At 50.2% G+C, this 15,000-nt stretch overlaps 1 protein-coding gene across 25 annotated transcripts in view; it reads left to right on the top strand.

Annotated features, from left to right (window-relative positions):
• The window catches only part of LOC118217801 (calcium/calmodulin-dependent protein kinase type II subunit gamma), an 84,660-nt gene that overhangs the window by 31,796 nt on the left and 37,864 nt on the right, over window positions 1-15,000 (top strand). For all 25 annotated transcript variants that reach the window (XM_035399852.1, XM_035399827.1, XM_035399829.1 and 22 more), the window contains exons 3-5: window positions 9,717-9,776; window positions 11,532-11,586; window positions 14,124-14,189. In XM_035399852.1, coding sequence (XP_035255743.1) covers window positions 9,717-9,776; window positions 11,532-11,586; window positions 14,124-14,189 — 181 coding nt within the window. The remainder of the gene's footprint in view (window positions 1-9,716; window positions 9,777-11,531; window positions 11,587-14,123; window positions 14,190-15,000) is intronic.

Raw genomic sequence — 15,000 nt, forward strand, 5'->3', positions numbered from 1 at the left:
AAGATTTTAAAAGCCTGCTCTGTGTTTTACCGGTGTGGGGACGAGTTTGGGGGGGGGGCTGCTTTCTTTTCTGTGGACTTCCAGCCTGTACACACTCAGGCTCCAGTTCATGCTCTCTTACACGCTTGACATGCAGAAGGACACACGGACGGACAGACGAGCCCGTGTGTACACAAACGTGCATGTGCACATGTGCTTGCTTCGCATGTAGACAGACACGAGTACAGATGGACACATACCACAATGGACTGAGAAAAACACACACACACACACTCACAAACGCACATGTGGGCATAAACAGCACACACACAAACAGCTCACACACAGACACACACACACACACACACACAAAATCCTGCTTGTTGCTGCACTCAGTGTCCTCACTCCCCTCATTAAGCAGTGCTGGGGATTAAGAGTGGCACGGGGGGGGGCGGGGGGCGGATTGGGGAGGGGGAAGGGGGAGCGGCTCGTTCAGTGGTGTACAGCAGGGTCCCACACCCGCCCAGTGGGTGCCCTGTCCCCTGGGGGGTGTGGAGGGGGGAGGGGGAGTGGGAGCGCCTCGTTCAGCAGTGTGCAGCAGCACTGTCCCACACAGTGGGTGCCCTGTTCGCTGTGCCTCAGAGGGACCAGCACCTCCCAGGCAGACCCATTAGATTAACTGTCCCGCTTAGAGAGGGGTGCTGTCACTCAGACTTTTCAGTGGCTCTGAGTGATTCGGATATTGGATGTCCAATGCTAATGCCCGTCGGTAATGAAGACATCTGGCATTGATTGCAAATGGCTGCCGGGCACTGCACTTCTTATGCCTTTATTCTGCGGCTGTCTGTCAGATCTGTCAGGTTTGTTGTTGTCATATTTAGAAAGATTGTTGCTTATTGTGATGGACAAGCAGGCAGATTGCGCACGTACCATCAACACCATTCAACGTCACAAAAAAAACTATTAAAGTTAAAAGTTTATCAGTAATATGTAAGCAATGTCTTGAGTAATGTATCCTATGTGTGTATAAATGCCATCAGCCCAATCAAAGCCTCACTGCTCGCCTTTACTAATAGACTCTCTCGGTGCCGTGTGTGTGCTGTATTTCACACTGTTTACTAGCCTAGCGGACACGGTTATCCAAAAGGTACTTATGTAGCTTAAACTTGTCATACTCTCCCGTGTCACAGCTCTGTGTTTACCGAAGCAGCCTTGCTTCAGCATGCGGCTGAAAAGAACAACCGCAAGTGGTTCCGTGCTGGATTAGAAGCTTCTAGCCTAGCGCTCAGGTGCCTGACATCTACAGTGAGGAATGTCATGTGTGCCAGCAAAGAATTTTTTTCTTCTGTAAAGAATACAATGAGCGCTGTGTGGCACAGTGCCGTTGCCATAGCATCGAAGGCTGGGCTGCCTAGCCCTGTTTTCTGGAGATCTACCGTCCCATAGCTTTTCCCTGCAGCCCTAGCAGAGCATACCTCATTCAGCAGTTAGAGAGCTCATTGAACTGTGGAATCAGGTGCGCCAAATTAGGGTTGGAGCGAGTAACCTACACAGGATGGCGGCCGTCCAGGAACAGGGTTGGGCAGCCCTGATCTAAGGCCTCTGTCTGTAACCTGCTCCCACTGGAGCCTCGTTCGAGGTTTTGCTGCGTTTTAATGTCATTTTGTGCTCGTGTTCTCCTAGAATTCGGATTCGAACCGCCAACGTCGCGGCTCACGTTGAGCACGTGGTTAGCGCTCTACGGACAGTGCCACCGGAGGCTCCTCCACCGCCCTCTTTTGAGCCGAAAGGCTTCGGTTCAGTGGTGAGCGGCTCGGTCAACCGCTAACTGATTGTTCTTTAATAAATTTACCTTGTAGTGTAACCTGCGTCTTGTGTTTGCTTTAATTTACGTGGACAGAAAGTTCTTCCAATAACCTGGAGCCTTCTCCTCTGACTGTGTATAATCTAGAGTCGGCAAAGAAGACCCTTTAGCCTTTGGGCCTGTTTAGTCAAGTGCTAGCCTGACGTAAAGCTAGCACTTTAAACTTTGGGCAGGTTTAGTCGAGTGCTAGCCTGACGTAAAGCTAGCACTTTAAACTTTGGGCGAGTTTAGTCAAGTGCTAGCCTAGCCTTAAGCTACGTGGCTCCTAAGTTAAACTCGAGGTAAACACGGGGACCGTCTTGCGCGTGACCGTCTGTGTGTTTTTGGGGTGTGAGGTGTGTGGACAGGGTTGTTTTGTTTACCCTTTGGCCCGTGAGGATGAGAGCGAGAGATTCTGCGTCGCTGTCACCTGCCGTTCCCAAACTGTTTGCCTTCGATCTCCCGGGACGACTCGGCTCTTCGAGCGACTCCGGGACAGGACGCGCCGTTCCGGTCTATCCCAGCATGCCTTGCTCTGTGAGGAACTGTAATTAAGGCTCCAAGAAAACCACCAGCCCCAAGACACTTGGGGGCCAGTGGGTTGATATGCGCCGGGCTTAAGAGGCCTAGCTTACGTCAGAATGGTATAGCTATTTGAAGTAGCCTACTTTGGTGAAATCTGATATCAAACCTTTACAGGGTGTTAAGGGTTGTGCATTTTTATTCATTTGAATATTATATTTTAATCATTTTATGGCTTCCATATGAGGATAATCAAGCCCTTCTTTTTTCTCCAATAAGATAAATTTAGACCTGTGAAGAGATCTGCATTTAGTCACACTGAACGAGCAGGACGGAGTGAAGATCAGTGAATTATCAGTTATTTTATGGAGTTCCCAAGCTCCCCTTTGTGAATACTGATGAGAGAATAAAACTGGATTTCTTGTAATTGTCTTTTTTTCCCTGCAAATGTTCAAATACTGATCCAAGTAGGCCACACTGTTGGTGATCCGTTGGTCAATATTCGATAATTCAAATATTCCGATGTTGGGTGACTCTCATCGCTAATTGTAGAAGTGTCCCAATGAGAAAAGAGATCACAGGAAAGTGGGGAATCGCTTGGCTGAATGTTTTATCATTTGTGAACCAGCCTTGTTCAACGAGTGCGTGTTTGGGTTGTCCAACTGCACTCTCGTCCAGGGTGTTTTTCACAAGTGCTTATCAACTTCCACATGCAGTTTTTAAATAGATTCATGCTCCGAGTTTTGTTGTTAAATGTTAAATTTTTATTTATAGGCTGTTAGTTTTCTGAGGACAGCCGTGTTAACCTGAAGTGAAATGGGAAAATGTTTTTTTCAGGCAACCAAATGATTCTTTTAGCTTTTGCAAAAAAAAAAAAAAAAAAAAAGGATAAATACAAATACACACCATTACAGGAAGCCTGTATGTGAATGAACACAGCCTGGTTTTTGGCTCACTCACGCAAATTTAATGCAGTATTGCCTATGGAGTCTGAGTAACATCTCTGTAGAGCATTACATTACATTACATTTACTTAGCAGACATGGAGCAGATATGGATTGTTTTTAGTGGTATGACCTGTCTTTGCTGATGCGCGCGTGGGGTTGTCTGAGGATGCCCATTAAAAAAAAGTCTCATTCGCAGACACTGAGGGGCCACAACGGATGGACGGACGGGCGATAGTTTTGTGGTGTGACCCCCCTTTTCTCCCGAAGGGACCTCTAGCAGATGATTGGCTGTTTGCGGGCCCCCCGAAAGGCCACTGGGGTTGGACGCCGCTCCGGTTACCCGCGGTGGGGGGGGGAAAAGAAACGGGTTTCAGATGAATATTTAATGCGGTAAATATCGCTGCTGTCATTGGCCGGGATCGCTCGGTGTGATTGATGGGCAGCCGGAACAGAGGAGGGACTGAGCGTTGGAAAGCTTGACGACGTGTGGTAACACAGGGGCATGCATGTGCACACGCGCACACGTGCTCACACACAGGCAGCGTCTCTCTCTCTCTCTCTCTGTCTCTCTCTTTCTCCCCCCCTCCCCCCTCTCTCCTTCTCTGTCTCTCTCTCTCTCTCTCTCTCTCTCTCTACCCCCCCTCCCCCCCTCTCTCTTTCTCTCTCTCTGTCTCTCTCTCTCTTAAAATTCAAACATGCTTCATTGGCATGTTGACGTGGCTGCAAATACCCAAGTGCAGCATTGCCTGTATAATCATTTTCATTGGATTATTGTGTAAAAAATTAGAGTCTAAAGGGAAAATGCTACCTGCACCTGGCTATAGTTAGAATGAAATACAGTTATAACAAATTAAAGTTAAAATGGCTGAAAGACTTCCACCTGCCCAAAATGCAGCCGTTAATCCATTGGTTGTTTTTTGTAAATGATGCAGACGCAAGCACGACCACATTTTAAATTTTTTTTTTTTTTTTTTTTAAACCATGGTTGAGCTGAGGACTGTGTCGTCCGCGCGGCGCTGAGATGTGCCCGGCGCACGCCCGGGCGGAGCGGACGTGGGTCCTGTGGCGTCGAGAGATCGGCAGGCGCGCGGCGCATGGCGGTCGCAGGAAGTGGCCTAGCATAGCGTTGGTCGCGCGCGATAAGGCCCGGCGGTGGTTTGCATGCTGTGAAACAGGCGTGTCGGGGGAGGGGGTGTGGGGGGGGGGCGGTGTTTGCCCGGCTGTGGGAGGCCGAGCTGATAAGGGGGGGGGGAGGGGGGGAGGGGGGGGGGCTCTTTCAGGGGGGCGTGACTCCCGCCTGGTGCAGATCCCGCTAACCCAAAGCACGGTGATTGATCCCCTTATTGAAAAGTGACCCCTTTTTGTGAAAAGTGACCTCCCCTTAGAGAAAAGTTACCCCCCCTTATAGAAAAGTGACTTCCCCTTAGAGAAAAGTTACCCCCCCCCCTTATAGAAAAGTGACTTCCCCTTAGAGAAAAGTTACCCCCCCCTTATAGAAAAGTTACCCCCCCTTATAGAAAAGTGACCTCCCCTTAGAGAAAAGTTACCCCCCCTCATAGAAAAGTGACTTCCCCTTAAAGAAAAGTTACCCCTCCCCCTTATAGAAAAGTGACCTCTCCTTAGAGAAAAGTTACCCCCCCCTTATATAGAAGTGACCTCCCCTTAGAGAAAGGTGACCCCCCCCCCTTATAAAAGATTCACCTCCCTTATAGAAAAGGCACCCTACTGATAAAATATATTTATTAAATTTCATAACCTACACGGGTTTGTTTGCTATGGGAAATTAACCTCAATCCCAAAAACTTAGATTACAGTACATGAGTCATTTTACCATGTAGGGGGTCACTTCTCTATATTAGGGGAATGAGCAGGGGTCCTTTCTCAGCGTAGAAAAGTGACTCTCGGGGTCAGTTTTCCACGGGGTCAGATTTCTACGTGACGCCGGCTTTTGTAAATCGACGCCGGACCGACCCGCGGCGCGGCTTTGTAGCGACGGCGCGCGGCGCTGGGGCTTCACAGAGGCGAGGAAGAGGAGGAGGAGGAAGGCTCTCGCCGTGACGCGGCGCGGGAGCTTACGGCGGCGTGGATCCGCTGCCTGCGCGAGTGGCAGTGCCGTCACGTCGCCGTGGCGATCTATTCCGCGTAGCTGTGCCGCGCGGTGATTGGGGCTCCGTGCTCTCTAACCCCGTCTGTGCGTGTGAGCGGATCTGGGGGGACTGATACGCGCTGCACTGTGGCTGTGTGCTAATATCACACACACACACGCACACAACTCTGTCCAAAAGCGCAGGAGTTACCCCTGAGATCCTCTGCTGCACAGCTACACTGTTGTTTGGCCTCGTTAGATGAGGTCATGGACGCTTTTCCGGTTCGTTTTCAAAAACGCATTAAAATCGCTTATATTCTGTACCGATTAACGTATTCATCAGTCTGATTAATCAACGGATGCTTTGATGGCCAACTCATTTCAGATGAGATTCGATTGGTCTGTGGTCATGTGGCGGCAGAGTGGCTCAGTGGTTGCTGCTGCTGCTTCGCGAGAAGGGGGTTCCGGGTTCGAATCCTGGCTCGTCCCGATTCCTCTCTCTCTCTGCGTGGAGTTTGCGTGTTCTCCCCGTGTTCGTGTGGGTCTCCTCCGGGTGCTCCGGTTTCCTCCCTCAGCCGAAACGTGTGGCCCCTGGGACTACATGTTGAAATTGAGCCTTCCTCGCTGACTCTGGTGCCTTTTTTTCCGAAATGTTGTTCCTGTGTATTGTCCCTGTCAGTTCGATTAAAATGTGAAATTCTGACTATGTTGGGCAGTCAGAGTTATCCGGGAAAAAGGAACAAACTCAAAATCATCAACGTCCAGGTCATCAGTTCTGCTAGCATCCCTATGCTTGCTTTCCAAAAATGGAGGGATAGCAACACCTCAAGGGGGAATTTAAGTTTTATTTATAAGTTAGATTTGGAGGGAAACGTGACCGTGAAAAGCTAAGTGCACTGTCTGCATTGCAAACAAAGCTTTTCGGAGCTGGAGTAACTAGTTTATTACCTGCAAGCAGAGCGTCCTAGCTCCTAGCATTCATAGCTTTCTGTTACAGTAGCCGGCTAAGTGAAAACGGCGATGGGCGGACTTCCAGCGATCTGTCTGTCTCGGTCAGGCTGCCGTTGCATAACGTTAAGCAAACGGCTTCAGGTTTCAGGCGAACGGCGCTGAGTGCGTTCAAAAGAAAAGAACTTAGCGATTCAAGTGCAGCCTGGATCGCATCAGATGGCCGTCCAATTAACACTGCTTCAGACGGGCATTTAGAAGCGGTCCTGCGGCTAACATTTGACTCCAAAGAATATTTCTGTTGCCATCTAGCCTATTTAACGGTTCCATGGTTCCGTGATTAATCTAATGATTTATTCAACTAATTTGAACTGAATGTTTTTTTTAATAGTCCCAGAATGCCGTATTTTAGGAAAAGAGTGTCAGCTGTCTGCTCCCTGAAGTTCCACTGGTTTTCATATGAGTACAAAGCGTCTCAGACCGCTGCTGTGTTCTGATTTTACACCTTTACTGTTACCATTAGGTCAAAGGTAGGTCAGAGGTCAACTGAGGGCCTCTCTGTGCTTCTTCCTTTTTATCTCTCTTTCTGCCTCTCCCTCCCTCTCTGTCATCCTCTCTCTCTCTCTGTCTCTGTCTTGCGCTCTCTCTCTCTCTCTCTCTTCCTCCTGCCGTAATGCATTTTTGGACGGTAATGCATTTAGAGGAATGCTTGCCACGCCTCTCTGTCGGGTTCCATCGGCGGCTGGGTCCCCTCTCGCCCTGCTGCCGCTGCTGAGCCGACAGGCCCCCGCTCGTGGCCCGACACCTCATTAGCATAACTGTCATGATAAGGAGGCTCTCTGAGCATCAGGTTTATTTTACCCACAGTCCTCAGCGTTTCCCGTGTCTGTGTTCGTCTCCTTTAAAGGGCAGCTGAGGTCATTTTGCGGAGAGGGCAGACCAGGGGGGAGACGGTTTGCTCCTCCAAGCGCTGTGAGGTGAATCCTTGAATCTCCTGAAATCTTGCCTGAATCGCCTGAACTTTTGCCTGAATCGCCTGAAATCTTGCCTGAATCGCCTGAAATCTTGCCTGAATCGCCTGAACTTCTGCCTGAATCGCCTGAAATCTTGCCCGAATCGCCTGAAATCTTGAAAAAGAAAAACATTTTATGTTCAAACACCTTTTTTTATCCCAGTCTTTTATTATATTTCAGTTATTAATTTATTACATTTACATGTTGTGTTGAAAGTTGGTTTTTAAATAACTTTAGGGTATTTAATGTATTATCCTAGTTCCTTTTTACACAATACAAATGCGGATATACGTTCTCCACATGGCTTAGGAGACCTTCAAGTGTAAATCTTCATGTTCTTTCGCTCTCCGTGTGTAACTGCGTGTCCCCGTGCAGGCTGAGGCACACTCTGTGCTTGCCCCCGGCGCAGTGGAGATACCCTGGGTGCTGTGTGTCATGCCACAGATGCACACACACTCACACACTCACACACACACACACACACACAGAAAACTGCAGCCGTGTGAATCTGACTCTGCTAAATGAGTCTCCCTGGGCTGTGCGCTTAATGAGGTGACCTTTCTTGCGCGTTTCAGGAGAAGTTCCTTCATTCAGGGTGACTTACACGTACGGCGTTATGTTAGCTAAATGTTTCCCATTGTAGCGTCCGTATGTCCCGCTAAAAACCCGCGACCATCTGGCCGCTAAACGGGGCTCCTCCAATCACAGCGCAGCCCCTGCTGCCCTGAGCGTTTTTTTTTTTTAGTCATTTTCCTGCGCGCTACTTTTTTTTTTTGTACCTCTAATGATGTGGTCCGAGGGGCTTGTGTTGCTCGGCGCAGGAAGTGATGTCAGAGGCGCGCTGGACAGCGGCTGTGATGAGCTGGCCGCGGGCTCGTACCGAGTGCTCGGGCTCTGTTAATGAGCTGAGCCACACTGTCGCTGATGGCCGGCGGCGTTGTCCGCCCCGCAGGAGGCTCCCGTTCCACTTTACGGGGAATGCAGGGAGGACAAACGGGGCTTTGTGTTCCGCAGAGCAGCGGTCGGGTGTCTTCCTTCAGTGCGATTTGTGTGTGTCCGTGTGTGTGTGTGTGTGTGTGTGTCCTCCCATTCTTTCTCTCTCTCTCTCTGTTCCCTCTCTCTCTCCTCTCTCTCAATCCCTCTCTCTCTCTCTCTCTCTCTATTTCTCTCTGTCACTCTCTCAATCTCTCTCTCTCTCTCTCTCTATTTCTCTCACTCTCTCTCTCACTCACTCACTCTCTCTCTGTCTCTCTCGCTCTCGCTCTCTCTATCTCTCTCTTACTCTCTCGCCCTCTCTGTCTTTCTCGTTCTCTCCTCTCTCTGTCTCTCTCTCTCTCATCTTTTTTATCCCCCTCACTTTCTCAAATCAGCACATTCAGTAAGGCTGTCCCACCCCCTGTCCCCCTCTCCCCCTGTCCCACAAGGACTGAATGGCCTCATTATATCTGCTTGACATCTCCTGCCCCCCCCCCCCCCCCAGTAATCGTGTCGGCCTCAAAGCCTCACCCTGCCCCAGAAGAGGGAGCAGGTCTCATCCTGGTGTGTGTTGGGGGGAGCAGGTCTCTCCAGGTGTCTGTATGGTGTCTTAATGTTCGGTGGGGGTGGGGGTGGGGGCTCATCATGAGCAACATCTGCATATTGTAATATTTTATGTGCCTATCCCACATTTTGGTTCAAACCTGAACCCTCCCCAAGCTATGTCTCTTCTGAAACCAAGCACAGCAACTTTCCTGGGGCACTGACAGTTAAACTCTTCTCAGTTAAACTGAAGCCGTAGGGTAGTGCTCTCTCTTAATCCTTTTTATTGCCTCCTGTACCGACGGCCATATTGCTGGTGTGTTTTCTTGTAGAACTTGCAGAAAGGCGTGTGGTTCCGGTGCACCTTCACAGCTGTAAGGCGTTCAGCACAAATGGTGCACCAATGGAATCTTTGAATTTTGTTTGCGAAATTGAGTACTGCTAAATGGACATTTGAATTAATCGCTGACACGGCAAAATTGTGCACTTTGTGTAGGAAATCTTGTATAACTGAGACTGTGAAGTCATGTCTTAATGCGATGATGTAACACAGGTACTGTGAAGTCATGTCTTAATGCGATGATGTAACACAGGTACTGTGAAGTCATGTTCTAATGAGATGATGTAATAAAGGGAGTGTGAAGTCATGTTCTAATGAGATGATGTAATAAAGGGAGTGTGAAGTCATGTTCTGGTGAGATGATGTAACAGAGACTGTGGCGTTATGTTGCAAAGAGATGATGTAATAAAAGGAGTATGAGATCATGTTCTAATGAGATTATGTAATAAAGGGACTGTGAAGTCATTTGTCTTGTCACTGCTTTCCTCACTTTGTGCTTTCTCTTGCTTTTCGTCCGCAGATCATCAAAAACTGGAAAGAGAAGCTCGGATCTGTCGTTTGCTCAAACACCCCAACATTGGTGAGTGTGGCTACCCTTCATTCAGTCCAGACAGACCCTAAGGAATGGGAAAGCACATTTTAGGAAGAGTAACCTGAATGACCGCGTGAAGCCTTAATACCGTTTACCTCGTTAAGAAGACTGAATTAGATGCCAGTTGATGCTAACACGCAACTTGTGAAAGAGTGCATATTTGCGGTATGCACAAGCTGTGCTTGGCCCTAGGAGATGTCGAGCGCACGGCCTCCACTGTTACAGTATTTCTGCTATGTTTGGGCGTGTGTGTGGTTTCTGCGCGTAGCACACAGAGAGGGACGAGGGAAACACTGCAGCTATCAGAAGTGATGTGGAGTGGATTTGCATTGTGCGGCTCAGTGTGTGTTCACCACGAAACGCAAGTGGCGGGACCTCTAACCCTAACCCTAACCCTAACCTCCACCGCATGCAAACCCATGGAAATGAGGACTCCGTCTGCTTTTCGGAGAGTGTGTGTGTGTGTGTGTGTGTGTGTGCGCGTGCGCGCGCACACACCTGTACATGTGTGCGTGCCTGCGCGCAAGTGTTGTTGGTGCATGTGCGTGTGTGTGTGCTTGTGTGTGTACACCCGTGCATGTGTGTGTGCCTGCGCGCAAATGTTGTTGGTGTGTGTGCTTGTGTGTGCGCGCATGTGTGTGTGTGTGTATACCTGTGCATGTGTGTGTGCCTGGCACAAATGTTGTTGATGTGTGTGTGTGTGTGTGAATGCGTACACCTGTGCATGTGTGTGTGTGTGTGACTGTGTGCACACCTGTGCATGTGTGTCCCTCCGCGCCTGTGTGTGTGCCTCCACGCAAGTGTTGTTGGTGTGTGTGTACTCTTCAGCTTATATGCAATGCAGTGGGCCCTTACTCTACCAATCTAGTCATTGAACACCCAGAGGGAAGGAATAAAACGAAGGAGAAAGAGAGAAGGAGAGATGGAGTGGAAGAGGAGAGAGATATAAATAGGATGAGCTACTGAGTTGTGCGGGGGTGTGGGAGGTGGGCTGGTGGCAGCAGGCTGTGGAGAGAACGTGTAATTAAACACCAGCGTTTCCAGAGAGGGAGAGAGAGAGAGAGGGAGAGGGAGAGGGAGAGAGGGAGAGACAGAGGGGACGAGGGGGAGAGAGAGAGAGGGAGAGGGATAGGGAGAGAGGGAGAGACAGAGGGGACGAGGGGGAGAGAGAGAGAGGGAGAGGGGCTGAGGGGGGAGAGAGGGAGAGACAGAGGGAGAGAGGGAAAGAGAGAGAGGGAGAGGGAGAGAGGGAAAGAGAGAGAGGGAAAGAGAGAGAGGGACAAAGCGAAAGAGACAGGCTGAGTGGCAGAGCCGGGCAGTTGACAGGCATCGCCATGCCGCCGTCCTCCCCTGGGCGTGCGGTTAATAATTAGTCATGTCCTACCCCCCCCCCCCCCACCCCCACCCCCACCTGGGTCTCTCACCAGCAGAGAGGTACTGCAGCGCAACAAGACCATGGCCGAGCCCTCCTCCTCCCTCTCTCCTCCCTCTGACTGTGCCTCCCAGCGTTCGCCCCTGGGCGCAGAGGGCAGTGGGCAGGGTTCTGGAGAGGGGCAGAGGTTCCAGGGGCAGGCGGGGTTCCGGAGGATTGGGAGAAGGGGGGGGGGGGTTCCAGTGGATGAGTGGAATTCTGGAGGTCTGGGAGCTGGAGTCTCTTTCTCTCTCCCTGTGTCTCTCACTCTCTCTCTCTCTCTCTCTCTCTCTCTCTCTCTAAATCTCTCTATTTGTCTCTCTCTCTTGCAGTTCGACTCCACGACAGCATCTCTGAAGAAGGTTTTCATTACCTTGTCTTTGATCTGTGAGTATACCTGCCCCCCCCCCCCCCCCCCCCACACTCTGCTTGGACGAAATGTCATGTTCCCTGTACGCACTAAACACCGTGTTCCACAATATGCAGCGTATGCTAATATTTCTGTGTAATTTAGTTACGCTGTAGCTATCTGCTGCGGTGGCTAGGTTGCTCTGATGTTGTTTGTGGTTAGGTAGCTCATGTATTATTTAAATTCCTTGCTATTAGTTGGTGCCGCTCCCTGAAGCAGAGCTTCCGTGTGACTCTTTGGTGTATTTTGTGCTTCCCGACTTTCAGCTTTGTTTTGTTTAGTTTTTTCAACAAATATAAGGGTAACTAAATATTTGTACCCTGTGTAAAGCGTTATCTGTTGGGTCTGCTGTACGATGTGTTCCCGAAGTCACAGGGCTGTACAGGGCTGGTTTATAAATGTGTATTTGCCCTGATGTGGTCATATATGTATTATGTGGTCATAGAACAGCTCTGTGTGCCTTTATAAAGAGGGGAAGGTATTCTGTGACATGTCTACTATGAGTGTGATATCTACTCTGAGTGTGACATCTACCATGAGTGTGATGTCTACTCTGAGTGTGACGTCTACTCAGAGTCTGATGTCTACTCAGAGTCTGATGTCTACTCTGAGTGTAATGTCTACTCTGAGTGTGATATCTACTCAGTCTGATGTCTACTCTGAGTGTGACGTCTACCATGACTGTGATATCTTCCCTGAGTGTGATGTCTGCTCTTGGGCCCAGTATCTGCTCTGCTGGGTGTGATATGCGCTGTGGGCACAGTATCCACTCTGAGCTCTTTGTCCAGAAGATAACCAGGATAACGTCCTCTCAGAAACTGCTCCAGAGCACAAAGTAGCACTTAAACCCGCTACGTTCCTCAGTCGCCGAGCCTCTCCCTCCAGCACTTCCAGCCGACGCTTCCTCGCTGCCTAAAACACACAACGCGCAGGATCAGCGTGTCAAAAAGCCCGGCTTACCCAAGACGGCTTGCAGAGGAGCGGCTAATCCAGCACATGCAAACAGCAGCGCTCCAAATGAATGCGATTTGCTAAAGTTTTTCATCAGGTCGCAAACATTTATTTAGCGCTAAGCGGCATTAGCGATGTTAGCGCTCGATCAGAAGGCTGATAACACGGAGCCCGTGTTGTACTTTTGTTTTACTTTACTTGCCGTTTAGGAAATGCTTTTACGGAGAAAATTACCATGGAAACGCTTTGGGAGTACAAAGATCGGGGACCGAGGTGCAGTTAATCCCCTGGAGGGGTGAAATTAATCCCTGGAGGGACAGCAAGTGCAAGAAGTGTCGACTTAATTATCACCTTTGTGAACTGCCCTAATGAACATTAAGCTAAGTTATACAAACGAGAAATTAACTGCCCTAATAAGTATTAAACAAAGCTAATGAGCATCAGCAAAGAACCATAAGGTCTCAAAAACTGAAGAAGTGATAGGTCATCAGGTGTCGAGTCCAGGTAAACGTGCCGGAGAGTCTCGATGTGGAGGCGCTGTCTGAAGAGGTGGGTCTTCAGTTGTTGCGTTGGAAGATGGCCGATGTCTCTGCTGCTCTGACCGCTGAGGGATGTTCGTTCCGCCATCGAGGGGCGGTCAGGATGATGTCATGAAGGAGCAGTCCCCTCGGCAGCCTGGTGGGCTCGCACCAAGGCTTTACATTTGATGGGAATGGTTATAGGTAACCAGTGGAGGGCAGTGAGCAGTGCTGGGTAGTGGAGGCCATTTTCCTGGAGAGGCCCCTTTAGAGTTGTTGCGATTGCTGCCCGGGGAGTGCGTGGGCGGGAGGGGTACCATTGGGCGGTTGCCTTTGTGACCTATCCCTAAAAGCGGCTCGGGACGGGGGACAAGTGTCGTGACGTGTGGGGGCGTTTTTGGGCGTTGTAGGTCAGCTGAGCAGCAGGTTTTGGGTCAGCTGGAGAGGTCTTTTACTGGGGCCTGGGGGGACAGTGAGGGGAGAGTTGGACTAGCCCAGGCAGGAGGGGACCAGAGCCTGAAAGCCAAATCTGGCTGGAGTGGGGCGCAAAGAACAGGCGGAAGAACCTACACCCCCTGCCCACTGTGTGCAGTGTTCTCAACGTTGACTGGTCTGAGATCAGTGTGTGAGGCCACTGTGGAAGCCTACGCCTGCGCTCTCTGTCTCTGCCTTGTGCTCTGCGTGTAACTAGTACAGCTAGTGTCGGCTGGTGTGAACATCCATGGAAACGGAATTATATCCAGTAACTGAGTTCATAACGTATTCTATGAACCAGCCCATGTGACCCCTCTGGTGATTCCTGACCCACGCAGCTGGGAGACCATTGGTCTAGGTCTCGGTCATGTGACACCTGCCCAACCGTGAGCTCTTTCGAACACACAGCAAGCATCACGTTACATTTACATTGCAGGCATTTATTAGATGCTCTTATATCTATATCCATAGTGACGTTTCGTTTCTCTCTCTCTCTCTCTCTCTCCCCCTCTCTCTCTCTCTCTCTCTCTCTCTCTCTCTCTCTCTCTCTCCCTCCCTCTCCCTCTCTGCAGTGTCACCGGTGGGGAGCTGTTTGAAGACATCGTTGCCAGAGAGTATTACAGCGAGGCGGATGCAAGGTGGGCAGTAGAATGTACTGTTGCCGTGGTTACAGGGAGGCAGGCTGCATCGGGGAGGTCAAACCGACGGGAGATTGGTGCGATTATGGGGACGTGCGCGTACGCCGCTCGCACACGCTCAGAAACGCCCTCACTGCTCACACACACGCACACACACACACACACACACACACACACACCCTCAGAAACGCCCTCACTGCTCACACACACGCACACACACACACATACACACACACATACACACACACCCTCAGAAACACCACAGACACCCTCACGGCTCTCACACACACACACACACACACATACGCTCACACACGCTCAGAAACGCCCTCACCACTTACACACACACACACACACATGCATACACACACACACACACACACACACACACACAGCCTCACACACACACACACACACACACACACACACAGCCTCACACACACACACATACACACGCACACACACACACACACACACCCTCACAGCCTCACACACACACACACACGCACACACACACACACACACACACACACACAGACACCCTCACTGCTTACACACACACACACACACACACACATACACACGCACATGCACACATACACACACACCCTCAGAAACACCAGAGAAACGCCCTCACTGCTCACACACACGCATACACACACACCCTCACAGCCTCACACACACACACACACACAAACACACACACACACACATACAGACAGACACCCTCACTGCTTACACACACACAAACACACACACACACACACACAGACACCCTCACTGCTTACACACACACACACACACACACACA

The sequence above is a fragment of the Anguilla anguilla genome, chromosome 18 (assembly GCF_013347855.1).
Source record: "Anguilla anguilla isolate fAngAng1 chromosome 18, fAngAng1.pri, whole genome shotgun sequence".
Lineage (NCBI taxonomy): Eukaryota > Metazoa > Chordata > Actinopteri > Anguilliformes > Anguillidae > Anguilla > Anguilla anguilla.